Here is a 27,327-nt window from a genome sequence, read left to right on the forward strand (position 1 = left end):
GCACGTGGCCAGCTTGTAAAAAATAGAAACAAAATAATAATTTACAAATATTGCAGGGCATCCGAATATATCATATTCTATCCAGAGTACAAGAATACATATCTATACATAACTTAAAACCCTAAACCTTTCAACTGAAAGTTTCCCAAAAGCTTTAACAGTACATTTGAAATAATGGCTTTAGCATAACCATTGAGTAGCTGTATCCTGGTTGAATATCTCAAGAGTGAGGGTATATATAACGTTTTATACAGAATACATACTAACATATGGCTTGATTATAGTGGCAACCCAACCGACCACTTCAGATTTCCAAAATAATTCAAATATAACAGGACAGTCAAGCTAAATATAATAGGAAAAGCACCATATACAACCATATTAACTATAAAAACATGGTAGCCAAAGTCCTTCCGACTTCCCCATTTATAGAGTATAAGGCTGATTGACTTTTGTGGTTTTGTAAATCGATGTCTTTAATGCGCTGGGCGATAGCTGTTTTTGCTTTATTATAACCTAACATAGTTAAATAAGTAATCGATAACCCAGTCGATGAAAGTTTTGTAATTAAAGACCTCTTCCAAATAGAAACAAAAGAATCTGTTAATATTAACGGGACCAAACCAGCCACATTGAATAACATTTTTAACCAGAAGTTAAATTTATGAATCCAAATGCGAACCAATTGACCACTTGTGATATATTCGCCTCTTTGAAATGCTATTTCAGTTTTATTACAGTTGATTTTTAATGAATGATTTGCGAGGACTCTCAGTAGTCTATCGAGTCCAACTCTAGCGAGTGATAAAATAACTCTGTCATCAGCATGTAATAAAATTGATAAGGGTCTGGATGGATGGTGCGAAGGTACTTCTGTCAGGGACGTGACCAAAGAGTTTCTATAGATATTAAAGAGAGTTGGCCCTAATACACAGCCCTGCCTTAGACCATTGTATATAGGGATAGATCTAATTCAATTACCATTACTGTTACATCTCACTGCTAAGCGGGAATCCTCATGCAGTTAGCAGGCACCTGTCAATGTTGGTAGCTCTGAGCTTTCCCTGCAGTTTGTCTCTTGGAATAAGGTCGGAGGATGACTTAAGTCAAGGGAAGCAGTATAGAGTGCTACCCCAGCAATAGAAGTATATTTTTCCAATTACATGTTGGAGAACCAGGGAGTGGTCAATGGAGACCCCCTCCAGCCTCAGTGTACTACTAATAATAAATACTACTACTAATAACAATAAATACTAAGGCTAGCTGTGGCCAAGGCACTTCGGGTGCTGGAGAGCAGAGGAGGAGGCCTGGAAGTGGCAGAGGCAGTCGTGGGGCAGATGCCCGTCCACCTCTTGCTCCCACACGCTTGCCTGGGTCTTCTCCTCTTCCTTGCCCACTGGACCCCTTGGCACCAGGGACTGGTTCGAGGCAAACCAAACAGGAGGAAAAAATGGAAGATGTTAGTCACAGGTCTGCATTTCGCTGTTTCTTACTTAAGATGACATGGAGGGGCATCTCTTGCAGGTTGGCACCTCCTCCTGGCCATGTGGCTATTGGGAGAGTCTCAATGTCCAGGAAATTTAACATCCATTTGCATCACAACGAAGACAAGATATGCAAGGTATGACCCTCTGTACCATCTTAACTAAGAAAAGAAACAGCAAAATGCAGACGTGTGACTAACATCGTCATTTCCCCCTCTCCTGTTTGGTTTGTAACACCTTGCCTGATGAAGAAACCAGTGAAGCTTCGAAAGCTTGCAACGTGTATATTGTGCATTTTGGGTGGCCAATAAAGGTATCACTGTGTGGTGGGTTTTTGATTGGATTTGCTATATGGCTAACATGGCTCTCCTTGAATGTGTTCAATGAGTTTTGAAACAGACAGGGCATTACATCCGCATTCTAAAGAATGGTATTTCGAACATGTAGTCTGGATTTTAATGCCTCATGCTACTCTATCTTTGTGTTACTGCGTGCCTTCAACTTGTTTCTGACTTATGGAGAACCTAAGGCAAACTTATCATGGGGTTTTCTTAGTAACATATGTTCATAGCCAGATTTACTGAGTGGTGGACACATTTGCTGCCATTGAACATCAAGTCACCATTTTTGTTCCGTTGATCAAAAAACACAGGAACATTCCCAGAAGGAAACAGTCAATGATGTGAAAGACGGCAATTTACCAAAAAGGATTCTCTTTGTTTTAATATAAAGATGAAGAAACTGCAGAATCAAAAGCAGTTAGGTAAGTCCAAGACATCGGAAAGGACAAAGCAAGCAGCCCTCGGCTAATAGTGCCTCGCTGCAAAACGTCTGCCCTGCTTTAGGGCCCAAACTGTCCTCTTTCTGGAAGCAGCAACCAGGGCTCATTTCTTTTGGAGAAGTTCAAGCACAGAATCCAACTCTATTGTAACTGCCACAGCCCAGATCTTCCTTCTGAAGTCTTCATCCAGCCTCCCAGCACAAGCTGGAATCAGAGTCAGAAGTAATCTTTTTTGCTACCTCTGTCCATCTGGTCTTTGAGTTCAGGGACCAGCTCCAGATCATCAGCATCATCCAGTCCACCTCTGCGATCTTCCTGTTGTATTGGGGAAAAGAGCGAAAGTCGGAAGCGAAATCAAAAGACGGGACTAATGGGGGAAAACATCAATGCGCAAACTCTTCCAGACAGTTATAAAAGAATCCTGTAGCCACCTTTTGAGATGAAATGAGAAAAAGGCCTTTTAGCACAAGTTTTCGTGGACTCCGGTCCTGAAAACCTGAACTGAGGATGGACTATAGGCTGATTATAAAGCCCATGGTGTTTTTCCCCGTTGTCTTTTTCCAGAACTGTGTAGATTTTTACACTAAGGCTTTACTTCCTTCCTCTGCTTCTTGTTTTGCCACCTGCAGAGGAGCAGGCAGCAAATGAAGCATGTATAATGGCTGCCTGTCACAATTTGCACACATGGAAGCCAGCTTTTGAAGCTTATGTAACCAAATCTAGTTTCCCCCCGCCTCTATTTTTACTGAACTGTATAGTTAGTTTGATGTGCCTAAATATCCTAAAGGCATCAGATCCCATTTGATCTTGGAAGCTAAGCAAGATCAGCTCTGGTTAGTACTTGGATGGGAGAACAAATACTAGATGCTGTGGCTCTATTTCAGAGGAAGGTAGGAAAACCACCTCTAAGCCTGAGAAAACTCTATGAAATATATGGGGTTACCATACGTCAACAGATGACTCGAAGGTACATACACACAGAAACATGATTAGTTCAGTTTTGGGGCCCTAAAACTGCTGTATCCTGCTTGAATAAATTACTCAGTACCCATTATTATTACAGAAAGTAAAGTACAGAAAGTCTCCAACTGCAGGCTTGCCAGCCACAGGTTTAAGCATCCACAGATGCAAGTCCCTTGCCACTAATGGCTGCACATGCATGCCACCATTGAAAACAACGGGACTTGAGGTCCCATGTTTATTTTCCATGGGGGGGTGTGTCTGGAATGGTAACCCCACGGATAAGAAGGGCTCATTGTACCTCCAAGGTTTGGTTCTCCAGACATTTTGGACTTCAAGCAGAAGTCCAACTTCAATCAATAACCAATACCTAGAGCTCAAGCATGGGGCCATCTGTGGTACTGCTAACCATACTGACCAACAACACAGTTGCCCAGACCCAGTTGGGAGATCAGCTGCTTTTTCAATTGCCTGTTTAAAAAATGGGTTGCTATTGTCAAGAACAGATGACTTACAGTTGCTTAGCCCTGCACTCTCATCCCTCTCAGGTTGTCAGTGAGACCTGCTGTTCTGGAATGGGTTAACCAAATGGCATTGACTGGCATCCCAAGGAAACCAAACAAGTTATTTCTGTTCCCCATGATTGTATTCTCCACACTAAACTCCTTAAGGCACTCTTATGGTGTGTGGGGAGTAGGGGGGCAGAAGAGTAGGATATTCAACTGTACATAAATACATCTGCAACACACCAGTGGCTTCCGTAAGATAAGTAGGATAAGTCCCCTGTTCTGATTTAAAAAGCCAGAGGATATCTTTGCTTGCTTCAGGTGCCAAAGCAAATGGCAAATCTGTCATCCTGCCTTACAAAGATGTGTTTAGGAACTTCCCAGTGACACTAGCAAAACGGCTTAAGGGAGAAACAGAGGGAGGGACAGGGAGAGAAAGAACCTGGTCTTCATACAAGATCTTGCTCTTGGTCTTCCTGATAATCATCCATCGGATCATTTGAAATCTTCTTGAGCCCAGCAGCATCCTGGGATGAAGAAGAGACATTTTAAGTCAGAAGGATACACACTACAAACAGCGGTCCCAGAGAATCTTAGAAACCTGGGCCGAGCTTCCAAAACTACATACACTGTGGTGTGCAGAATACACCATTAATCTTGTGTAGTGGTCACAACAGGAGTGGGGATCTGGTGGCCCCTCAGATTATGTTGAACTGTAGTTCTCAGCACTTCTCACATTTGCTACGCTGGCTAAGGCTGCTGAGAGCTGCAGTCTAACATCTGGATGGACATGCAATTCCCACCCTTGGGTTAGAGAATGAGACTAGTGGTTACAGCACTAGTGGTGTAGTAGTAAAATAGGATACAAACATCCTGTAGCAGTGCAGCATTGTAATAATGGCTCTTCCATTATCTCAGCAACCAGCTGGGGCATATAGTGTCTTCTTCAGGTAAACAAAAGGTTAATGATATGATGGTGTTAAGTTGTGTTTATTGGGGTGTCACAGATAGCATCGTAGATATGATGAGAAGCAAGTGCCCAATGGTAATGGCTAGTTGGGCAGAAGTGCAAGTGTTCAAGATGATTCCCAACAAATGTTATAAAAGCCTCAGATGACCATGAGGCAAGAGAGAAGAACAGAAGCACAAGGGGGCTGGATGCTCAATCAAGGCTGGACCACACAGTTCAGACTCCCAGCTTGTCCTAGAGACATCCAAGATCCAAGGATATCAGGTTGTAACTAGATTGCTTCTCAGGCGCTCTGATAAAGGGGACAAGCAATTTTTTTCCCTGCAATGTGCCAGGGTTTGGAATCATATCTGTGCCCCTTGGTTACAATTTTTCTTTTCTTGGGGACTTGCCAAGGCCTGGTATTCAATAGCTTGGAGATCAGCACTGATCCATGGTCCACCACTTTGACTAGCACTGTTTTATTGCACTCCCCATCAGATGCCAAACAATAAGAGTCTTTTGCCCAACACAGCCACACACATACCACTTTTGGGATCTTTTTCTTGGTTGAATCTTCAGATAGCCCATTTGTTTGCCCAAGTCCATCATCACCCTGATTCACTTTCTCTTCGAAGTCTGGGCGTTCCAGCTCTGCCTCCTCAAACTCATCTTCCCCTTGATTGTTGGGGTCCTGGCCAGGGTCAGCAGCACTGTCAGGCACCTGAGTAGAAATCAAGAAATAGGTGGCATCCACACAGCATCCAAATGCCACGTTGCAGCCTACCATCAGGACTTGGGCCTGTTACAGACTGTCAAAATAAAGCTGCTTCAGGTCTCTTTGGAGGTATGCTATTTAAGTGATGCATGGGTCCTAAGAGTCCAGAGGTTGCGCCAAAGCCACACTCCATTCCTAAGCACTGGAGTGCAGCTTTGGTGCAGCTTCCGGATTCTTAGGATGCATGCATCATTTAAACAGCATACCTCCAAAGACACCCGAAGCAGCTTTATTTTGGCAGCCTGTAACAGGCCCTAGTGACAGAGACACTATTAATCCAAGATCATGCCATAGCAAGACCCTCCCCAAGAACTAAGGCTGCCTCCAGATGGGTAAAGAAAACCTTTGTAAATGCCAGGCTTTGTTCCTGCACAAACCAATTTTATTTCTGCTATGCATATCATTGCTTTGTTTCCAGTGAACTCCTGCTACCATCAAAAAACTTTTTATCCCCCCTCTCTCAAGGTGGGTTTATTTTTAATCCAGTACATTCCAAAATGAAAAGGATCAGCTCTTGTTTGTGTGTTTTTACTGTGTTGGAACTAGTAAAAATGGTCACTACCAAGTAAACACAGCTATTGTTTCCAGCACGCAGAGATCAAGTGAGGGAAAGTGGAATATTAGCACTAAAACAAAATGAACCTAATGCTTAACTCATGTATGTTGCTAAAGCATTTTAACTCCAGAATAATAATAAAAAAGGCTCAGTGGAAAAAAAGTGGAAAAAAGTGGTGGAAATCACTTTCTGAAATACAGTCTGCCCTTGGCTTATGCGGGGGATCCATTTCAGACCCCCCCACATAAGCCCAATACTGCGCATGCTCAAGCCCCATTCAAGTGAATGGGGCTCATGCATGTGGCGGTGTGGTGGCGCACATGCCCCATTCATCCAAATGGGACGTGCTGCCCTTTGCGACCCGTGTGTTCCCATGTGACTTTCACCATATGCTGAAAGCCCCATATAACACGGGCGCACTGTACTGCATGATATTGGATGTGACAGGAGTCAGAGAGGTATGAGGATACAAGGGAAACCCAGTATATTTCAAGTTAGATCTACTAGATGGAGGAGCAAGAACAAAATCTGAATATGCAGATACAACCAAAACAAAAAGAATTGGATATTCTCAATATTTTTAAACAATCTGAGCCCTAAATGTACATATGTTTTTGGCTTGTTGCAGAAGCCCATGAGACACAAGGAGGCAACAGTACCAAACAGCTTGGTGGGATACCTCAGACTGATAGCAACTTATCCTCTATGATTCCTAGAGATGGGGGTCTTGAACAGGGACTTGATCAAGGCCAGCAAACCAGAAGAGACATGAGGATGCTTAGAATGAACCAGAGACTTGTACAAAATAAAACCTATTGGTAATTTTATGAACACAGCAGATATTTGACAAAAGAGAAAGCTAAGCATCTGTAACAATCGACTATAGACTGAGACCTATCTACAATGTTGTCTGTCCTAAGTTAAAAGTGTGATGTGGCAGCTAAAAAGACCAATGCAATTTTAGGCTGCATCAACAGAAGGTTAGTGTCTAGATCAAGGGAAACTGGAGCGTGTCCAAAGGAGGGCGACTAAAATGGTGAAGGGTCTGGAAACCATGTCCTATGAGGAACAACATAGGGAGCTGGGGATGTTTAGCCTGGAGAAGGTTAAGAGGTGACATGATAGCCCTGTTTAAATACTTGAAGGGATGTCACATTGAGGAGGGAGCAAGCTTGTTTTCTGCTGCCCTAGAGACTAGGAACTGGAGCAATGGATGCAAGCTACAGGAAAAGAGATTTCACCTCAACATTAGGAGGAACGTCCTGACAGTAAGGGCTATCTTCTTTGGAGAGTGGTGAAGTCTCTTTCCCTGGAGGTCTTTAAACAGAGGCTGGATGGCCATCTCTCAATGGGGATGCTTTGATTGTGAGTTCCTGCATGGCAGAATGCGGTTGGACTGGATGGCCTTTGGGGTCTCCCCCAACTCTACGATTCTATGACTCCAATACTAGGATAATAGCCCCCTCCTCTGTGATCCCTGGAGATGGTGCACCAATGCCAACACCATGCCCTGTGCCTAATTCAAAGATGCTTCCTAAGACCTCTTACCACAGATTTCTGAACAACTGCCTCCTCCTGAGAGTGCAGGTTTTCTTCTCTTTCAATCATGCCCGCATCTGAAGAAAACAAGTTGAAACGTGAACAAGCTGTGCTTATCTCCATGCTTTTTGTTCCCACTAATCTTTTGATTCTTTCATCTTTATAATGCACTGTTTTAACACTATGAGTTTAGGCAATAAGGTTCATCCCAGCTTGTCATTTTATTATTGTTAACCTGGCAACATAGACAAATATTTCCAGCTGGCATACACAGAGAGCCCATACAGACAGGCCAAAATAAAGCTGCTTTGGGTCACTTTGGAGGTATGCTGTTTAAATGATGCATGCATCCTAAGAGACCAGAAGCCACGCCACGCCAAAACCATGCTCCAGTCCTAAGGACTGGAGTGCAACTTTGGCACAGTTTCTGGCACAGAGGTCAGACTCCTGGTGTTCCCTGGCTGCCCTCCGCACTGTGAGCCTCCTCCCTACCAGGAGAAATCAGCTTTGATGTGAAGCAATTAACACAATCCTTTCTTGGAAGTGGGTCAAAGTAAAGCTCATGACTGGAACCAGCTGTGGCACACCACTGGGAAAGGCACAACCATCCACATTCCCAACAAAAGGTTGTTTTATATCCTACATCACATGCTCAGCCCGAGGCTCCCGTAGATTGGTAAATCTTCCTTCAAAGACAACCAAGATAACCTCTCTAGTAGCAGGACATTCCTATTGCTCCAAAAAGTCTAACCATGGCTGACCCTTCTTAGCTTCCAAGATTAGATGAGATCAGTTTAGGAAGGGGCATTTACAGTTCTCAGTCAGAGAGCTTTAGTGCCTCAACAAACTCAAGTACTAAGATTCCATAGGATGCAGCAGTGACAAACTCCTGGAACGTGTGCAGAGGAGGGCAACCAAAATGGTGAAGGGTCTGGAAACCATGCCCTCCGAGGAGAGACTTAGGGAGCTGGGACGTGTTGCACACCAATCCTTCTGGGTGCACTGCCCCACTGAGAGTACAGCTTCCCCCGGATGTCACCTGGTGTGGCCCGCACCCCCTGAACCCCCCCAGTGATACCTCTGGTTCGTAGAATGTAGCAGGGAGGATATTGTGAAAAGAATATGACCTAGAGGCTTGTCTGTCAAACAGTTAGACTGGGCCAATTATAAACAGAGATAAGGCAGTTGAGAAGAGAGGAATTGATAAAATCTGAATAAAAAATAGGACTTCCTTTGGTGCCATTTCATTTTCTGGATCCTACCACAATGGTGACCACAGATGACTGGATGGGGCACTCATTGTAACCATGTAATGGTTTGAGTGTTGGACTATGACACTGAAGACCAGGGTTCAAATCCCTGCTTGGCCATGGAAACCCACTGGCTGACCTTGGCAAGTCACATTATCTCAACCCAAAGGAAGACAATGGCACACACACACACCCCTTAACAAATCTTGCCTCAGGGCCACCATAAGTCAGAAGGCACGCAACAACTGTTTCCCCCCCCTACAACTCTGTGTCTGGATGTTTTAACTTAATAATTAACAAGGAAAACTGGTCACATTTTATCACATTGAAGCTAAAACCAAACTCAACCACTTGTCCTGTCTAGTAGTCACCTTCAGCCTTGAATACATCATTGTAGAAGGGATCTTAAGGATAAAAAGGCAGGGTGAGTGATGGGAGAGACAGCATGGTGTAGTGGTTTGAGTGTTGGACTACAACTTTGGAGACCAAGGTTTGATTCTCCACTCAGCCATGGAAACCCACTGGGTGACTTTGGGCAAGTCTCATGCTCTCAAACAAACAAACAAACAAACAAACAGAAAGCCTCACACAGAGCCCAAAAAGCCATGATTTAAGGAAATGCTCCCATAATGATGTGTTGGGTTATGTTACGTTTAGTGGGGAGAAGTCACAGAGATCATGAGAGACCATTGCCCAATGAGATGACCACTTGGAGTGAAGTGCCAAAGCTTCAAGATGCTTCCCCAGTGAGGGATACTGTGAGGCACAGAGAGGGAAGAAGACAAAATGTGACAAAGGACTGGGGATCCTACTCCATTAAGGGAAAGCTAGGTAGAGGCTGGCTGGACAAAGGATTTCCTCTCTATGAACATCCAAGACCCAGAATTCTACCTGTATCATAAATAGAATAGGACTGTTTAGCTAGTCGTATTAGGGATTATGTTTCTTTGTAACCTTGGCTCTCATAGAATCGCAGAGTTGGAAGAGACCACAAGGGCCATCGAGTGCAGGAACTCTCAATCAAAGCATCCCCAACAGATGGCCATCCAGCCTCTGTTTAAAGACCTCCAAGGAAGGAGACCCCACTACACTCCGAGGAAGGAGTGTGTTACACTGTCAAACAGCCCTTACTGTCAGAAGTTCCTCCTAATGTTGAGCTGGAATCTCTTTTCCTGCAGTTTGCATCCATTGTTCCAGATCCTGTTCTCTGGAGCAGCAGAAAGAAGCTTCCTCCCTTCTCAATATGACATCCCTTCAAGTATTTAAACAGGGCTATCATAGCATCTCTTAACCTTCTCTTCTCCAGGCTAAACATCCCCAGCTCCCTAAGGTGTTCCTCATAGGGCATGGTTTCCAGATCCTTCACCATTCTAGTCACCCTCCTTTGGACACACGGCTCCAGTTTCTCAATGTCCTTTTTGAATGCCTGAGTATTACCCTGTCGGTTGCAAAATTTTTGTCACTGGCTATTAAAATCAGAGAGAATGAATTATTAAAAAGGGGTCTGAATAACGGATCTATATCCTAGATCTAAAATTTCATAATTAAAACAATCTCCAGTGTTGTAATCTAATCTGGCTACTTAATTTTATTCTCTTTCTGTTTCTCAATGTATTTGAAGGTAATCTCTCCATTTTATATTGGTTTATGTGTCATGCAACTTTTCCATTTATATGCTCTAAGTTACTGTATGCCTCAACAGGTCTATTGACCATAAATAAAGATTGATTGATGGATACTCAGGGGCAAGAAGGGGATGATTACTGATGGTATGATGGGGAATGAGGTGTGGCATCCCAAGTCAATGCCAAGTCAATGACAAGGCCAGCTTGGGATCATGTCTGGACACAGGGCCAGCTACATCAGGGGTGGGAAAATGTGCCCTGCAGACCACATGCAGCCCCATGTATACATTCCAAAGTTTTTATTTTGGAGGGGGATGAACCAAACTGTCTCCCCAAACCCCAAGGGGTTGTGAGGGGAGCATTTCTGCCATACTTCTGCGGAGTCCCAGATGATGCCAGGGGAATCACCTCTTGTGAAAAACCAGGTGCCTCCTGGGTCTAAAATGGTCCAGAAGAGGGCCAGAAATGTGACAGCGATACTCAAGGAGGAACATGGAGGTATTCAGGGAGGCACATTTTTAATTCTTTCAGAGACAAGAGTGGTTTGAAATGGCTCTTCAAGATCTACCACTATTTCCCCATGCCTATGCAACATGGAATAGGCCTAAGCTGTATTAGTTTCAATACCCTACAGGGCTGCAAAGCTTAAAACATTTCTCACTGGCAAAGTGAGAACTCTGCCAAGCACCGCAAAAACACATATATGCACCACCATGCTGTACTATGTCCTGAGCAGTTATCTCGGAGTCTTCCTTTTAACTGCTCTGAACCTATGGTGCCTTTCTAAGACTACTCCAAAATCCAGGAACCATACCCATTTGAAGCTCTTCCACATCCATGACTCCTTTCCCACCTGCCCAGTTGGATGGATGCTGGTGCTGCTCTGCACCTTCCTGTTGGCTGCCCATCACTTGAATGCCATTTGCCACCAGCTGTTCAGAAAGGCTTTGAGGGTAAGGAGGGGTTTGCTTCTCATCCAGCTGGGCATTGACTTTTTTCACAATGTCTTGCCAGCTGCAGTGGAAAGAAAGAGAAAGCCATTAGCACATCGGTAGGAACTGTGGAAATCATGCATTCTCCCCCAGTCACAGGGCTTTCTTGGCAAGGTTCTTCAGAGGGAGGTTGGCATTGCCATCCTCTGAAGCTAAGAGTGTGTGGCTTGCCCAAGGTCACCCAGTGGGTCTTCATGGCCAAGCTGGGATTCGAACTCTGGTCTCCTGAGTCCTAGTCCAACACTTAAACCACTATGCCACAGCTAATCAAATGGATTGAGGTGGGCTCTTTTTAAGCTAATGGAAGAGTGAGATCTTGCAGCCAAGAATTCAAAGCATTCAAAGCTCGATTCTTAATGAATGGGGGAAGTGGCAATAGGGAGTTGAAGGCAAGCTGGTAAAATTAACTTCCATTTCTCTGCACATTTGTGTATTCTCTCTGCTTATTTAATATCCCATTCATAATTCTGCTATGGGCATTTCTAGGAGAAGGAAGAGTCCATCCTGTTACAGCTCACACTGGGGCCCACTAACCCCACAACAGGACATACCTCTGCACCACAGGATCACGCTTGCTTCCCATGGAGGGCTGTTTATCCAAAGTCTGCATCGCCTCTAAAGCAGGTGAAAGCCTGAAGCCATGTGCAACACCTTCAGAGTGCTCACTTTCTGCCTGCGTGCTCTGCATTGATTTTTGATCCTACAAAGGGAAAAGGAGGCAGTGAACCCTAAAGAACTGGTACCAGCTCAGTGCAACAATTACCGGTACACAATAATCCATAGAAAAACAAAAGTCTCCTCTCCCCAACTATATGCCACTATGTAATACAGAAAATACACCACAACACATGGGTGAGGAAAGTGTGGCCTGTAGGCTGCATGCATTGTTCTCAGGTTGTTTTTGAGGCCCTGGGGCCTCCAGCAACTTTTTTAAAATGCCCTTTTTTCAACAAGAAGTAAATGGAAATATTCTCCACTTTACTTTCCTGTTGTGAAGGGGTGCAGTTCTCCAAGGTGCTGTGGAAGCCAATGCAGCCTCCTGCCCCTGCAAAAACTCATCCAACAATGACTACTGGTACAAATTAGTTTCAAATACTCTTTCTCAAATCTTATATGAGTCAGAAGAAATCTAATGGTTCATAATGGCTCCAGATTTCAGGGCAAGCAACTGGAAAGGTTCCTTTTTCCAAGTAAAATCATGAATCAGCCCCATGGCCCACCAGATGAGTTCCCTCTTGCAAGTTCACATTCTGTAGACAAGATGGCTATATGGCTTAGCTGTTCTTGTTTCACTGCAAATCAGCAGCGCTACATTTGCTAAAACTGTGTTTCTGCCATAGTTACTAACAGTTTTTAAAAAACAAAATACAAGGGTAATTACGTTTTCACTAAAAATTAGTTGTAGTTTTTTCTGGTTTTGTTGTTGTGTGTCTGCAAATAATTTCTAAATTTGTGGTGGCTCTCTCAGCCTCAGGGGATGCCAATGGCAAAACCCCTCTGAAGAAAGGTGCCAAGAAAACCCCGTGATTTGGAGGCACACAAGAACAAAAGGTGAGGTTATCATTCATCATTGTTCAAAAACAACATTGTTAGCATTTAAGTACTAAATAAACATCTGCATTTTTTTGTGTGTGTGTGGAATTTTTTAGGAAATGGAGTAGCAATTTAATTTTTAACAAACCTCTGAAACAATCAGAGATCAAAAGTTTTACCCTAGCAGAAAGGTTGCATTCTACCCAGAAAATTGCCCCAAAGAACGCTCTTACCTGGTTCCCATTCTGCACACTGTTGACCATCCTTGTGAAGCGAATAACGGAGCTGTCCCTTTGCCCTGCCGGAGCCCAGGCTGCAGGTGGCAAATGAACCTCATCAGGTGGGGCTAGCTGACTCAATGGCATGTTGCCTTGCAGCTTAGGACCAGCATTTCTAGGTGAAATCTGGCCATCAGATAGCCTTTCTTCTTCCTGGTGTTTGATGGCTTGAGCAATAAGGGAGCTCCCAGGGGCAGCAGCCTGTTCCAGGGGGCTCAAAGGCGCTTTTGCTTCACTTCCCATCAAGAGCTAGAACAGGAAAGAATGCTAGAAAACCACTGCCCCCATAACTACAGTAGGTTCAGAAAATGGGACCTGTAACAAACTGCTCTAGTGAACGTAAGCTATCATGAAGCATCCTGATGAGGCAGACTAGATGCTTATGTGGGGTACCCCTACAGCCCCCAAAAGCAGTGCCTACCCCTTCCACTCTTGAGAGTGAAATTTCATGAGAAGGATGACCCATAGTAGAGCAGAGGGAACAACCCTATCTTGCTTGGACTATTAACCTATAGTTTTAAACTGAAGGAACTCTAGGTCTATGCACTGGTTAGGGAAGTTCCCAGGCCTTGCTTAATTGTCACTTGCCTCCCTGGATGAAGATTAACCATCCATTATGAAGCCAAGCCCTCCCTCCAGTCCACATGCCTTGGTCCAGGCCTTGGAGATAGAGATGACCTGCTGGACCTCATCCCCTTCCCCACCACTACTCCCTTCTCCTTTTGTGTGGTGTCTTTTTAGATTGTAAGCCTGAGGGCAGGGAACCATCTAATTAAAAAGACTGTATGTACAGCGCTGTGTAAATTTACAGCGCTTTATAAATAAAGGTTAATAATAATAATAATAATAAGAAGAAGAAGAAGAAGAAGAAGAAGAAGTCTGTCACCTACATACGTATTGGAGTACTGTAGGTTTCAAAAACAGAGTCAAGTGTAAATGTATGTTAACTGATCTTGCAAAAAAAGTCCCCAGGTCCAAGTCCACAAGGCTCCCCTCTGTGTGCATGCTGGTTTCAAGTGGCTAAGTGGCCTTAAAACCATGGCACAGATAAACAGACACACTTTCTCTTTCGTTATAGACAAACAATAAAATAAATACAAGACTAGCCTTTCTACTCTGCTGTAGAAGTGAGAAGCTAAATAAGGAAGGACTATTGATACCACACCTTTGATCTATCAACTTGCAGTGGGCCAAGAGCTGGCGCTGGTGGCTGCTCCTTAGCCAGTGGCTTCTGCTGTCCTTTCACCACAGCCACCTCCTTGAAACTTGGCATTTTCTGAAGGGTTTCCTTAAGCTGTCTGAACTCATCAATCTGGACCTGGATGAAGAACAAAGAGAAAGCATATGAGGGCATCTGAACGCCTACATTCTCCTACTACTTTCCCATTGTGGAATTCCTGCAAGGCTATACTTGGCATTTACACCATGTTTTGGGGCCACCATATTTTTAATAATAATAATAATAAAGTTGAAGTTTCCGAACTTGATACAAAGGCAGCCCCATGTAGAGCGCGTTACAGAAATCGAGACGAGAGATTACCAGTGCGAGTACCACTGCTTCTACTGAAAGAAACCTACTTACCTGAGCACCAAGGAGTTGTGAATGAACATCCTGATGGGCCTTCCGAAGCAGCTTACTTTCTTCTCTTAACTTGTAAACTGTATCTACAACACACACACAAAATGGAACAGTTAACAACAGCACTTAACATTTCACAGTTCATGCGAGTAGAAATGCTAAATTAGCTCCGGCAAATACTGCATTTCGTACAAAAATTCTCCAAGGGAGTAGCTCAGCAGCCCTTGATACTATACTGCTTTTTATTTCTCCAAGTACTGTAGAAGAATACTTGTATCCCTACTTTACACCATCTAGAAGCCTCCAATGAAGTACAATGAAAGTGATCCATTTAAAATATTAAGTAGAGCTGCTATGAGAGCCAACATGATGTAGTGGTCTGAGTATTAGATGAGGATTTTAGGAGACCAGGATTGAAATCTTTGCTCAGCCATGGAAACCCACCGGATGACCTTTGGCAAGTCACGGTCTCACAGGATGGCAATGGCAAACCCAATCCAAACAAATCCTGGCTAGAAAACCCTAGGATAGGACTGTCATAAGCTGGAGTTGGACTAAAGGCATGTAACAAAAACAACAAAATAAAATCTACCTTAAGGCTAAGTTTTCTACCTTGCTAACTCTTTTGTGAATGGTCGATGTTAATAAAGTAATTCTCTATTTCTGTTCTTCCTTCATTTCAGTTCCCTTTTTGTTTATAACAAATAAAAAGATGGGGTTGCCTTAGAGTCACCAAGCAGCAATGACTTGAAGGCACACATCAACAACAGAGCTGTTGTATCTACTTGGTTAAATACAGTGTTGTGGTTAAGAGGATAAACTACAAATTAGGAAGTCTTCAGTTCAAATCTCCCCTCTACAATGAATTCACTACCTAGTCTTAGGCAAGCCACTTTTCCACAACTATGGTCCTATTCCAATCTACAACACAGAAGATTAATACTGACCTTCTTTACAGGACTTCCTGACAACTAGATCATGCACTTGAAAACATGATACAAATATAGAATAGCAACGATATTCATTATTTTTACTGTCGCTATTAGTATTACTGATTTTTAAAACTAATTATTTTAATAGTTGTGTGCTTTTAAAAAAACTTAAATTGACAAAAATGTCCAGGCAGCAGGTTTTCAATATATTTTTTCAACACAAGTATTTTTTAAAAAAACAACACTTATACATCACAAGGACAATTTTTAAAAGAGGCATCCTACCTTCCTTTAAATACATAGGAATGCCTCTCCTAGCACCTTCTTGGAAAAGGCATCTCCCCGCTCATATGAGAAGTAATGCCAGCTGAGAAGAGGGAATCCCCCTTCTCTCTCTTTCTCTTTCTTTCTCTGTTCCTCCTTCTCACACACAGAGAGTGGGATGTCTCTTAGAAGCTAATATCTGTTAGGACATATGTTTGCATCATCTAAACCAAATAAAGTTTCTTGCCATATATAAATGTAATCAATTGATTAACATAAAGGTAAAGTGTATATCTGGGCAGTGAAAGAGAAATGTGCTACTGATCCCACACTCACCCTGCAAACCCAGTATCTCACTATCCTTCTCCCGCTGCAGCTGGGCATATTTTTGGTTGTGGGTTTCCACTATTTTGCGATGCTCCAGTTTGAGCCCATTGTGCTGTAGCTGTAAATCAACCAGTTGTTTCTTGACTTCTTCATGTTGATTCTGATTAGAGAAAAATAATAATAAGAAGAAGAAGAAGAATTGGGGAGCATCTCTGTATTACAAGCAAGATATGACAGGAGTGGATGCTGATTCCCAGTCCCCTTTCATTCTGAAACATTTCAGCTCATGGCAAAAAATTAGTTCCTACCTCTGCCTCCAAAAGTAGGGGGAAGTAGCATACAGTCTGCCTGTGCTCCTGGCTGTTTTGGCAATCCTTGCCATCTCAATTTCCCAATGTGAATAGAACCACTCCACCTAAATTCAGCACTGCCACACATAAAAAAATCTGTCCAACTTTTCTTATTCCATCCTGCCCTCCCAATCTATAGAGCATGAGGATGTTGTGATACCTTCTTGGATCAAAGAAGGCAGCTGGTGTTAAGCCCTTACCAGGGAACTCTTCCAGTGAGGAGGAAACTGGCTGTTTTTGTGGACTCAGTAATAGTGACCTAGATGAAGGCACAGGTTCTGCTCAAGGCTATCAGTCTGGGAGTTGCGGCTTCCTTGGGACTGAATGTTTCTCCTTGAGAGGAGACCTCTACTCTCTGGCATGTTGTTGTTGTTGCTGTTGTTGTGTGCCTTCAAATTGTTTCCAACTTATGGCAATCCTACCATGGGTTTTTGGGGTATGAGAGTGTGTGACTCGCCCATGGCCACTGAGTAGATTTCCATGGCTGAGCAAGGAATCAAACCCTGGTGTCCAGAGTCATAGTCCAACCTTCAAACCACTACACCTTGCTGGCTCTCACTCTCAGGCATACTTAAGATAAAATGTCTCAGCATCTCAGTCTCCAGCAGTAGCAATGGTGGTGGCAGCAGCAACAGCACCAACTGCTGTGATAGATGTCCTCTATGGTGTCCATATTTTGCTGGTGATCTTTGCAGAGCTTGGTATTTCCTCCTTCCCTCAGTAGTGTGATGCTCCAAGAGCACATCCCCAAAAGCCATTTTGTAGCTGGTAGACAGCAAAGGGGATTGGAGATGTTCCCATAGCCAGATGCAGACCAAAGGCATCATCTACTGAGACCTCCAGAGGACCCCAGCAAATCTTGGCAAATGTCTTTGTTCTACATGTGGTTTTGGGAACACAGCCAAATGCATCTATGATACCGCCCCCTGATTCTTCACCAGCCACATTGGGAATGTTATCACAGCAATGAGTCTTGGGGGTAGTGACAGGAGATAGACACTGGCGTGATGATTTTGGTGAGAAATGTAGGCTGAGGTCTTATGTATTTGCGTATAGTACAAAACTTCCTCAAGCAGGTCCGTGCTATGGTTCCTGACACCACCCAGGTTTCACCCTCTTGCTGTGATAACTCTCTAATTTCAGTGGGACCTAAAGGAAATGTAGAAAAGGAAACTGCCCTTCCTGCTGACCTCAGTGGACCTTGATTTACCAAATGCCCCCCCTTCATTTTCCATTCACAACTTATGTACAGAAGGTCTAGAAAGGAATTGGTTATGTTTTTTAAAACAGGAGGTGGAAATGTGGAACAACCTAGATTAGGGATGGAAGCCCAGCCACTGGTTGTCCCTCTCTGACCTAGGCTTTGAAAAGGAGAAGAGTCATTTACCTTTAGTATCTTATGCTGTGAGCTCAAAGCACCGTATCTATTCATGGAATCTTGCTGAAATGAAAAGACCAAAATAATAAGTATTATCATTTTCACCAAAAGGACTCAGTGGACTTTGACCCCCATCTTCCCCCTAATCTTGCATTTATGACAGATGGTCTTTACTTCAGGCAAAGAAATGGACTATAGAGCTCAATGGGAGAGCATCTGCTCTATATTCAGAATGTCACAGATTCAGTCCCTAGTTAGATGGATCAAGAAGCAGGACAGGCTCCTGCTGAAGATCCCGGAGCACCATGTCATACCAGACAAAGCTGTGTTACACAAAGAATTTGACCTGGTTTAAGGAAGCTTCCTGAATTCCTAAAGAGGTTGAAATATTCTACCTCTCTGGATAGAATATTTCAACAACCATTACCTGTAAATTCAATTAAGTGAAGTCTTGATAGTGCCAAGACTGGCTTGTGACCAATGAAAGTTTGGAAAAGTTACTTTTTGGACTGCCACTCTCAAAATGACCCTTCAGGGGTGTGTTGATACAAACGCTCACATGAAACTAGTTTACCCACCTTTTCTTTATTGAGGGCTTCCTGTGCCTCTAACTTATACACTAGAAAATCTAAAAGGAAAAAAGAGAGAGAGAGAGAGAGAGAGAGAGAAAAGATTAGTGAGATGGAATTTCCTAGAATCTGGTTTTCATTTTAAACAGGATGTCAGCCAGATCCCTATGAATCCAATAGGATGGAATGGACCCATTATTTAAAAAACAAACAAAACAAAACTGGAAAAGCAAATCCAGTCTTTAAAATTCAAATGTCTTCTCCATTACTGCCCTGCAAATATGGGAAAAGAAATGAAATGAAAGGGGGGAAATGTGGGGAAACAATCCGTATAGTTATAGTCTGTAGTAGTCTAAGAGGAAGTGACCACTGCATGAGTTCCTGTGGACAAGTGATCCCTTTCCAGAGAAGGCTATAGATGGCAGTCCAGCAAAATCTGGCTCCAAGTACTCCAAGCCACAGAATCCACCTGGGCATCTAGTGAAAGGGAAGGATCCCAGGCTTGCTCTTTCAAGAGCCTGCAATCTCATTCACATAGTTTGCTCATTCAGTTCCTGAACCTGGGAACCACCAATCCAGAAAGCTCCATCTTGTTGTGATTCAGATTTAGTTTATCGGTCCTCAACAAATCTGTGAAAGCACCTTTGCACCAACTCAGCAGTTGCACAGCCTTGCTGGGCTTTGATAGAAAGGAGAAATGGAGCTGGGGGAATCACCATGCTGTTTTACCAGCATCTGTGGCTGGCATCTTCAGAGAATGCCAACCTGCAAGAGACTGAGTATTATACACACACACACACACACACACACACACACACACACACACACTGTGTGACCCTGGGTGAGGAGGGTTGATTCCCATGTTAATCTGTGTATTGTTCTGTTGTTGGTGGCCTCCTCAAGGTAGGAGGATATGCAACAGAGGATTAGTGTCTGCTAACTGGTGACTGATGACCATTGTTTGCTGGAAAAGCCTCTGATCCTGAGAGGTTTCTCATTTGCATTTGCTGAGCCCTGGTTTTGGTGTCCTTCAGGACTGGTGGCCAAACTGTATTTACTTTGAGGGTTTCTTCTGTCCTGTTGAGGTTGTCCAAGCGTTTGTGGATTTCAGTGGCTTCCCTGCGCATTCTGACCTGACAGTTGTTGGCATGGTCCAGAATTTCAGTGTTCTCAAACAGCATTTTGTGCCCAGGATGGTTTGTAATGTGTTTGGAACCTCTGAACAAATTTGCCAAGAAAACTGTGATAGGGTCACCTTAGGGTTGCCATAAATCAGAAACAATTTGAAGGTAAACTACACCTCACCACCTCCTTTTTCTAATGAATAATCCTCCAAATAATCCTCCAGGCTAGGAAACTCACCTTCTTTTGTCTTCTTATGTTCTCCTCTCTCCTTCTGCAAAGATCGTTCTAGACGGGATCTATGTTCGTAAACGACTGCAGCCAGAGGGGATAAAGAAAAATCAACATGAGTAACATGCCTTCACATAGTCAAAGTGATTAATAGCACAGGGCTGGATAATCCACATTCTGTGACAAGGAGACCTGGATTCTGTGGCCAGAAAACAGTGATAAAAACTGGACAATTTTGTTTGCTTCCTTGTATTTTGTATAATTTTAGTCTGCCATTTTTGTCTTCTCTTCCAGATTTAATTTTGCTTTTGCTCAGAATGGGTAAGATAGCAGCTGAAGCCTCCTCTGGAAATTTTATTTGGCAACAACCCTGATTTCTGAAATTTCAGCCTCATCTAAATGGCATCAAATGTATCTTCTATCATGTCCAAGGAGTCTCTCAATCCTTACTATTGAAATCAAATTCCAGTCCAGCCAGTTTCTACAGAAGGAGGGAAGAAGCAGATGCCATGTGTCCCTTGCCTCAGGCAGAAAAATGTCATGATTCATCCTGGTCCCCCAAATTCCTCAAGCGCCTTGGATCACAGCCCTAAGGACAGGCCAGGAAAGTAGAAAAACAACACCAATGATAAAGCTGTTCCAGAAAACCCATGCTGAAGCAACATCTAATATACTTGTCACAATCTCACTATGAGAGCCAGTGTTGAATTTGGACTCTGGAGATCAGGGTTCTAATCCACGCTCAATCACTGAAACCCACTGGAGGACCTTGGGCAAGTCATGCTCTCTCAGCTCAGAATAAGGTTAAGGCAAACCCACTCTGAACAAATTCTGCCAAGGAAACCCTTTAGAGTCACCATAAATCAGAAACAACTTGGAAGCAAACAACAACAACAACAACAACAACAACAAATCTCACTATGCTTCCTTGATGGACAGTTTCCCCCAATGTCCCAAATCTCTTCATCTTTGACTCACTGACTCCTGGAGGCTGCATAGGGTTGCCACGACTTAAGATTTCAGTTTTGCCATCTGCCCTCAGGGCTGCAAGTTTGAACCATGTCGGGTATGCTTTGATTGAGAGTTCCTGCATGGCAGAATGGGGTTGGACTGGATGGCCCCTTGGGGTCTCTTCCAACTCTAGGGTTCTATCTCAGATAGCGACATTTCAATCTGGGTTCTTGGAATTTTCTAGGAAGATTATTTGAACACACTTAAGAGACACTAAATATATTGAAAAAGAATTGCACGAGAACGTTTTCCCATTCTGGTCCCCCAAAGTCCCAGGGTTTGTTTTAGAGGAATCATTGGAGGCAGGGGAAATCACCTCAACATGAAAAAACCTCAACCAACCCATGTTTCTCCCCGAAATGTTTTCCTTTTCCTGCACATGGTTCTTCTTTTAATCACTAAGCCATATTCATCAGTTTTACTAATATTCGATTTTCCTAGGAAAGAGCTGACAAACATGGAGAAGACCCCAAGTACCTAGACACCATTATTGTGACATTTTGCAAAAGAGCAACTGTTCCCCATTTCCCAAAATGCTTCTTTTTAGTTATTAAAAACAATAGCCAACTGGCCCATGAAAACACTCTCTTTCTGTCCACTGAGTTGCCACTACTTCTGCTTTGGTGGCATGTCCCATTTTATTGAATCAAGAGGACATTTTCAGGAGCAGCCAAGAAAGTACCTATTTATTGTTGTTGGGTGCTTTTAAGCTGTTTCTGGGGATGGCCAAACACTAAACTCATGGGTCTCTTGTATTTCTTCTATTTCCCTCCATGCTTTATCTGAGTACGTAAATGTCTAGAGGCAAGTACATTTTATAAGGCCCCTTCTATCTCTCTACTAGAGTCATATCCAGCTGCCCGAGGAACGCTTAAGGACATTTCGGGGACAGAGATGAGCAAACCTAATGTAGTTTGGAGGAGGTAATGTAGCTTGGAGGCTGAGGCTTAGCACTAGAGCCTCAGCTAGCTAAAACCTAGTATCTACATTTGATGCCAGCTACTGTATTGTGTTCTTTTTGGCTTGGATCAGGGAAGAATAAGATCTCATGCCCCCCTAAGTGAAAAATACCCCAGGCCAGGCTTTCAATATTTGGAGGTTGAACAGTGGGTTTTAGTAAGCTTTAATGGAGGCATGGTATCCATAGTACTTTCAGAAAAACAAGGCCCCTTAGCACTAATTCTCTGACAGACTCAGGTCAATGCAACAAGAGAAAGAACTATTTTTAAAGCTAAGCCACAATGGTAGGTGGAAAAGTGCATTTCTTTTCTTGAAAGGTAATTCAATTCAAGCCATTATAATCTGACTTGCAAATAAGTCATTACAAACAAGTCATTCACTGATATCAATTCTCTTGCCAAGTTCTATCCTACCCTTCTCCCAGATTGGGACTCAAAGCATCTTACAATGAAGAAATTCAAAATACAAATACAAAAGTTAAAAAATCATTAAACAACCAGAAATAATTCAAACCAGGTAAAACATATATTAAAACATGCACACATAGCACCAAGAATTAGCAATATCCAGTACATTGGGTAAGACAGGCTTATAGCATCACTCAACAAATGCCTGTTGGAATAGGAGTCTTTGCTTGTCTTCAAAAAGAAAGTAGGGACGGTTGCCAGTCTAGCATCTCTTGGAAGGGAGCCCAGAGCCTGGGGACAGCCACTGAGAAGGTCCTCTCCTGTGTTCCCAACAGATACCCCAATGATGGTGGGACAGAGAGAAGGGCCTCCCCAGCAGATCTCAAAGCACAGGCTGGTTCATAAGGGAGAATATGGTCCTTCAAATAACTTGGACCTAAGCCATGTAGGGCTTTAAGTGTCATAACCAATGCTGTGTCCAGAAACAGACTGGAAGCCAGTGGAGATGTTGCAATAAGGGAGTTGTGTGTTCCTTGTAGCCAGCATCCATCAGTAACCTAGCTGCAGCACTTTCCAAACACTCTTCAAATGCATACCCATAGACAGCATATTGCAATAATCCAGGTGGGATGTAACAAAGGCATGAGCCACCATGGTCAGATCTGACAAGGAATGGGAACAGCTGGTGCACAAGCTTTAACTGCAAATGCATTCCTAGCCACTGGTGAAACCTGGGCTTTCAGGCTCAGAGTTGAAGGAACCACAAGGTTGGAAGGAACCACAAAGGTCATTTAGTCCACCGCCTTGCTATGCGGTGGACTAAATGACCCTTGTGGTTCCTTCCAGCCTTGTATGGAAGGAACCACAAGGAATGTACACATTAAGCACTCCTGAGATAGCCATTGAGGGTAGTAAATTACTACCATTCACTCTTTTAAAAAAAATCTCCAAATGAAAAAGGGGGAGAGAGAAAGAGATTTCTCTTTGCTTCATAAACTGCCTTATCAAAACTGACCTGCATGGTAAGGAAGGCTCTATTTTGAGCCACATAGGAGAGTCTGGCCAGACCCAATGTGACAGGATATGACTTTTATCCCAAATACTCAGCTTGCACTTTAAGTCCAACAGATGGTTTGCACAACACATCCGGAGGCCCTTAGCTTCTCCGCTTTCAGATTTCAATGAGAGGATATGCGTTGTGTTTTGAGAGGGCAAAGAAGGAGAAAAGGAGGTGGCTGGATGGTAGTCAACCAATTCTGCTTTCTTTCAAAGGAAACAGAGTATAAGATAAAAAGCTAAGAGGAAAACAGTCATGGATCTTCGTCCCTCTACCCCAGTATCGTGTTTTCTGCAGGGTGGGTTTTAGAAGGACATCAAAACACATGTATTATTACATAAATTGATGCATTTCCAAAGAATTAAAGGTGGTGGAAGTGTTGCTTGTTGTTAACTGCTATCAAGTTGTCTTTGACTTATGACAACCTTACAAATGAGAAACATCCATTCTCCAATGAATCATGTTGTGGTCAAAATACAATAGTCTCAATTTGGCCATTTTAATTTCTAGGGAGAGTTTAGGTTTGATTTGCCTCAGGGCACATTTATTAATCATCTTGACAGTCTGTGGTTTGCAGAACTCATCTCCAACACCACATTTCAAATGAGTCGATCCCTTCCTGTTAACTTTTTTCACCGTCCAGCTTTCACAACCACACATAGAAGTCGGGATGATCCCGGGTTCAGTATTCAGTGGTATATCTTTACACTTGAGGTATAGTGCAAATGTCATCCTCCCCAGTTTGTACTCTCACAACAACCCTGTATGGGAAGTAAGCTAGGAGAGAACAACTAATCCAAAGCCACCTAGTAAATGTCATAGTCAACTTCATGATCTATCTTCATCTCCATGTTCTATTACCACTTTAACCAGTCCATGCATGACCTGAATGCTAATTTCCACCCTCCTTTGCCCTGTCCATGTGTCTGAAAGGGACTCTCTGGTGGGACTTAAGTCAGTGGATCCCATATTTTCTTGGTTGTAGCAGCTGCACAACAACAGTAGGTGACTTGATGCTGCCATTTTATACTACTACAGTACTCCTGACCCAGCACTCTGGGACCCTGTGGAAAAATTAAGTGTCAATCGGCTCCCAAACAAGTCATGAATCATAAACTGCATACATACACATTGCCCTTGGTAAGTCAACAGCACAATGATAGGCTCTGCAAGGCTCTTCTACTGGTGGCACCAAGTTTGCAAAACACCAGCATCTTTCAACATTCTTTTAGCTTGCTTGCTTCCATACTATCTATTTGTTTGGCTTCTAACGTTTCTCCCCTAGTTTTGATCTGCTAACACTTTGCATCATCTGCATGAATGTTTTGGGATTATTATATATTGCATCCTTTTTGCTTTCATTTTGTAAACCCACTAGTGCATCAAGTATAGCAGAAAAGCATAACAATAATACAGTCATGGATATCATCTTCATGATCACCACCACCAGCATCTCAGTTCTCCAAGTGCCAGTTATTTATGTAACTAGAACGTCACAACTTAAGAGCGGAGGCATCAACAGAAGTACCAAATACATTTATAGGTTGTCTTTTGAAATGTCTTCTGGGGAGTTCACATCTTCCAAAGCTGCCCAACTCAGTTTTGTAGTGTGGGAGGATAAAAAAACCTGTCCTGTTTGCAAGCAGGCAGATTGTAGTATTGACGTCTTAACAATCCCAGGTCAATACAAGACAAAATTCCATACCGTAAGTAGGCAAACCAAGTGAGGGAAATCCAGAGTGAGAAGGCAACACCAGATGTCAAACTAACAGAGTCCTACCAGTGAGCTGAGTAAATCAGGTGAGGGAGAGCCAGAGTCAAGCAACAGTGCAAGGCACAAAGTCAGTTAAGTTCAACCAGCAACCACCAAGCCTAGTCCAAGCCTAGCATTCGCAGATCCACCACAAGATGAGCCAAGGAATGGCTAACCATTTAGGACTCAACATAGGCAACCTTTTCAGCAGAGTTGTCTGAGCATATACAGCTGGCCCTCCGTTTTCACGGGGGATCCATTCTGGACCCCTCCCCATGAAAGGAAGAAAGAAGTTGACAGCATGAGCTTCCATAGACTTAACTCTATTCCCTCAGATTTGTTTGGAAATGCATGTGAGGAAGTAGACTTAAGTCTAGGAAAGCTCATGCTGCCAACTTCTTTCTTTCAGTCAGTCTCAAAGATGCTTCAAGATGCCTGCCACTGAGCTGATGGTGCGTGTTGTCCATTGGTGCAGGTCTTTGGCTGTCAAGAGTGGAATCAAAGGAGCTGCCACCTTCTTCCCTCACTGCCTTCAGCCCAGCAAGGTGGCATCCTTTCTGAGCAGGGGATCCAATGAGGAAGCCACCCAGGCAGTCCAGCTGAAACAGAAGAGAAGGGCTCACCTTGGAGCTGGGCCGAAAGGGCCTCCTGTTGCTGCTTGTACTTGAGGGCCAGCGCCTGGGCCCCAGCCACCTTCTGCTGGAAGCGGTCGTAGAGGAAGACCCCAGAGCCCAGGCAGGCCAGCGCCACCAGGCCCAGGCCCATCTGGAGGAGGCCCTTCTGCCTCCGGGTGCAGAGGCCAGTCCCCATCCCTTCTTGGCCCTCAGCACAAGGCCATCTGGGCCAGGCTTTGGGACACAGAGGGAAAAGAACAACAACAACCCACTTCTTCTCCCCTCTTTTGATTGCTAGTCCTCAAAACTCCCCTTTAGGTTCTCCCAGAGGGATGGTCTGTCCTGTCCTCTCTCTTTCCTGCTCCAAGCTGCCTTGACAATCCTCATGGCATGGAAGGGAAGAGAAAGGAAGAGAAGGAAAGGAATGGGAAAAGAAGGTGGGAAGGGGAAGGGGAAAGAAGAGAAGGGGAAAGGGAAGAGAAAAGAAGGGAAGGGAAAGGAAGAGAAAAGAAGAGAAGGGAAGGGAAAAGAGAAAGGAAGAGAAGAGAAGAGAGGGAAGGGAAAGGAAAGGAAGAGAAGGGAAAAGAAGATAAGGGAGGGAAAGGAAAAGGGAAGGGAAAATAAGGGAAGGGAAACGGGAAAAGGAAAGAAGGGAAGAGAAGGAAAAGGAAGGGAAGGAAAAGCCCTCCCTCTCCCCCTGCCTCTGTCTTTCTGCAGCCCAGAAGGTCTCTCCTGCCAGCAGCCTTTGGCCCCAGAAGGAGCCCAGCGGGGCGCCTGCCTGCTGCCTCCCCCTTGGCTTCTCTGGCTGCCCTTGCCTTCTGAGGGGAAGCACCAGCAGAAGCAGCCCCCCTTGGCCCTCCTCTTCCTTCTCCAGCTGGAGAGCAGCCCCAAGGCAAGCAGCCCCGGAGGAAGAAGGAAAGTTTCTCGGAGGAAACTTCCGGTGCCCCTCGCCCTCTTTTCCCGGGGGTTTCTTTCCAGAGGAAGGGGGCAGGAGGCGAGGGAGTCTGCTCCCCTTCTCCCTCCAGAAGGCAGGCGCAGGAGCCGGGAGGAAAGCCTGCCTCGGGGTCCACTGGCCAGCAAGGAAAGAAGGAAGGAAGGAAGGAAGGAGGCCGGCAGCTGGAGGAAGAAGCCCCCTCTGTCCCTCTGGCTCTGAGAGAGAAGGAAGGAGGAGGCAGCGCTGGAGGAGGAGCTGAACCAGGAAGGAAAGGGAGGAGGGGGCTTCAGGGGAGGGCCCCCCCAAGAAGACCTTCCCGCCTAAACCTGGAGGACGCAAAGGAGGACATGGGGGCGTGGCCAAAGCGAAGCCCTCCCAGAAATAGCTTTAACCCAAAGTCACACTGGAGGACCTAGAGGTTCCTAGAGAGGAAACTCCGCTCGGCCTTTGTAGCTCCTCCAGCGCAACTCTATGGTCAACTTTAATCCAAAGTCACACTGGAGGACCTAGAGGTTCCTAGAGAGGACGCTCGGCCTTTTGTAGCGCCTCCAGCGCAACTCTAGGGTCACTGTTAATCCAAGTCACACGAGGAACTAGAGGTTTCCTAA

The 27,327-nt window shown here is 44.1% G+C and overlaps 1 protein-coding gene across 2 annotated transcripts; it reads right to left on the reverse strand.

Moving 5' to 3' along the window:
- Positions 1 to 2,180: 2,180 nt before the first annotated feature.
- LOC121936730 (Golgi integral membrane protein 4-like) lies at positions 2,181 to 26,300 on the reverse strand. 2 transcript variants are annotated; one of them, XM_042479264.1, is made up of 14 exons: positions 25,795 to 26,300; positions 19,993 to 20,067; positions 18,640 to 18,689; positions 18,071 to 18,124; positions 16,343 to 16,493; positions 14,814 to 14,896; positions 14,397 to 14,549; positions 13,187 to 13,480; positions 11,972 to 12,120; positions 11,282 to 11,442; positions 7,563 to 7,630; positions 5,228 to 5,404; positions 4,187 to 4,258; positions 2,181 to 2,580 (listed from the first exon to the last, which is right to left on the reverse strand). In XM_042479264.1, the coding sequence occupies exons 1-14, from the start codon at positions 25,979 to 25,981 to the stop codon at positions 2,482 to 2,484; spliced, it is 1,773 nt and encodes a 590-aa protein (XP_042335198.1). In that variant the 5' UTR covers positions 25,982 to 26,300; the 3' UTR covers positions 2,181 to 2,481. The 2 variants fall into 2 exon arrangements, with proteins under 2 accessions (XP_042335198.1, XP_042335197.1); XM_042479263.1 differs by having other exon boundaries at positions 11,243 to 11,442.
- Between the last annotated feature and the right edge of the window lie 1,027 nt (positions 26,301 to 27,327).

This window comes from Sceloporus undulatus, chromosome 7 (assembly GCF_019175285.1).
Source record: "Sceloporus undulatus isolate JIND9_A2432 ecotype Alabama chromosome 7, SceUnd_v1.1, whole genome shotgun sequence".
In the NCBI taxonomy this organism is placed as follows: Eukaryota; Metazoa; Chordata; class Lepidosauria; order Squamata; family Phrynosomatidae; genus Sceloporus; species Sceloporus undulatus.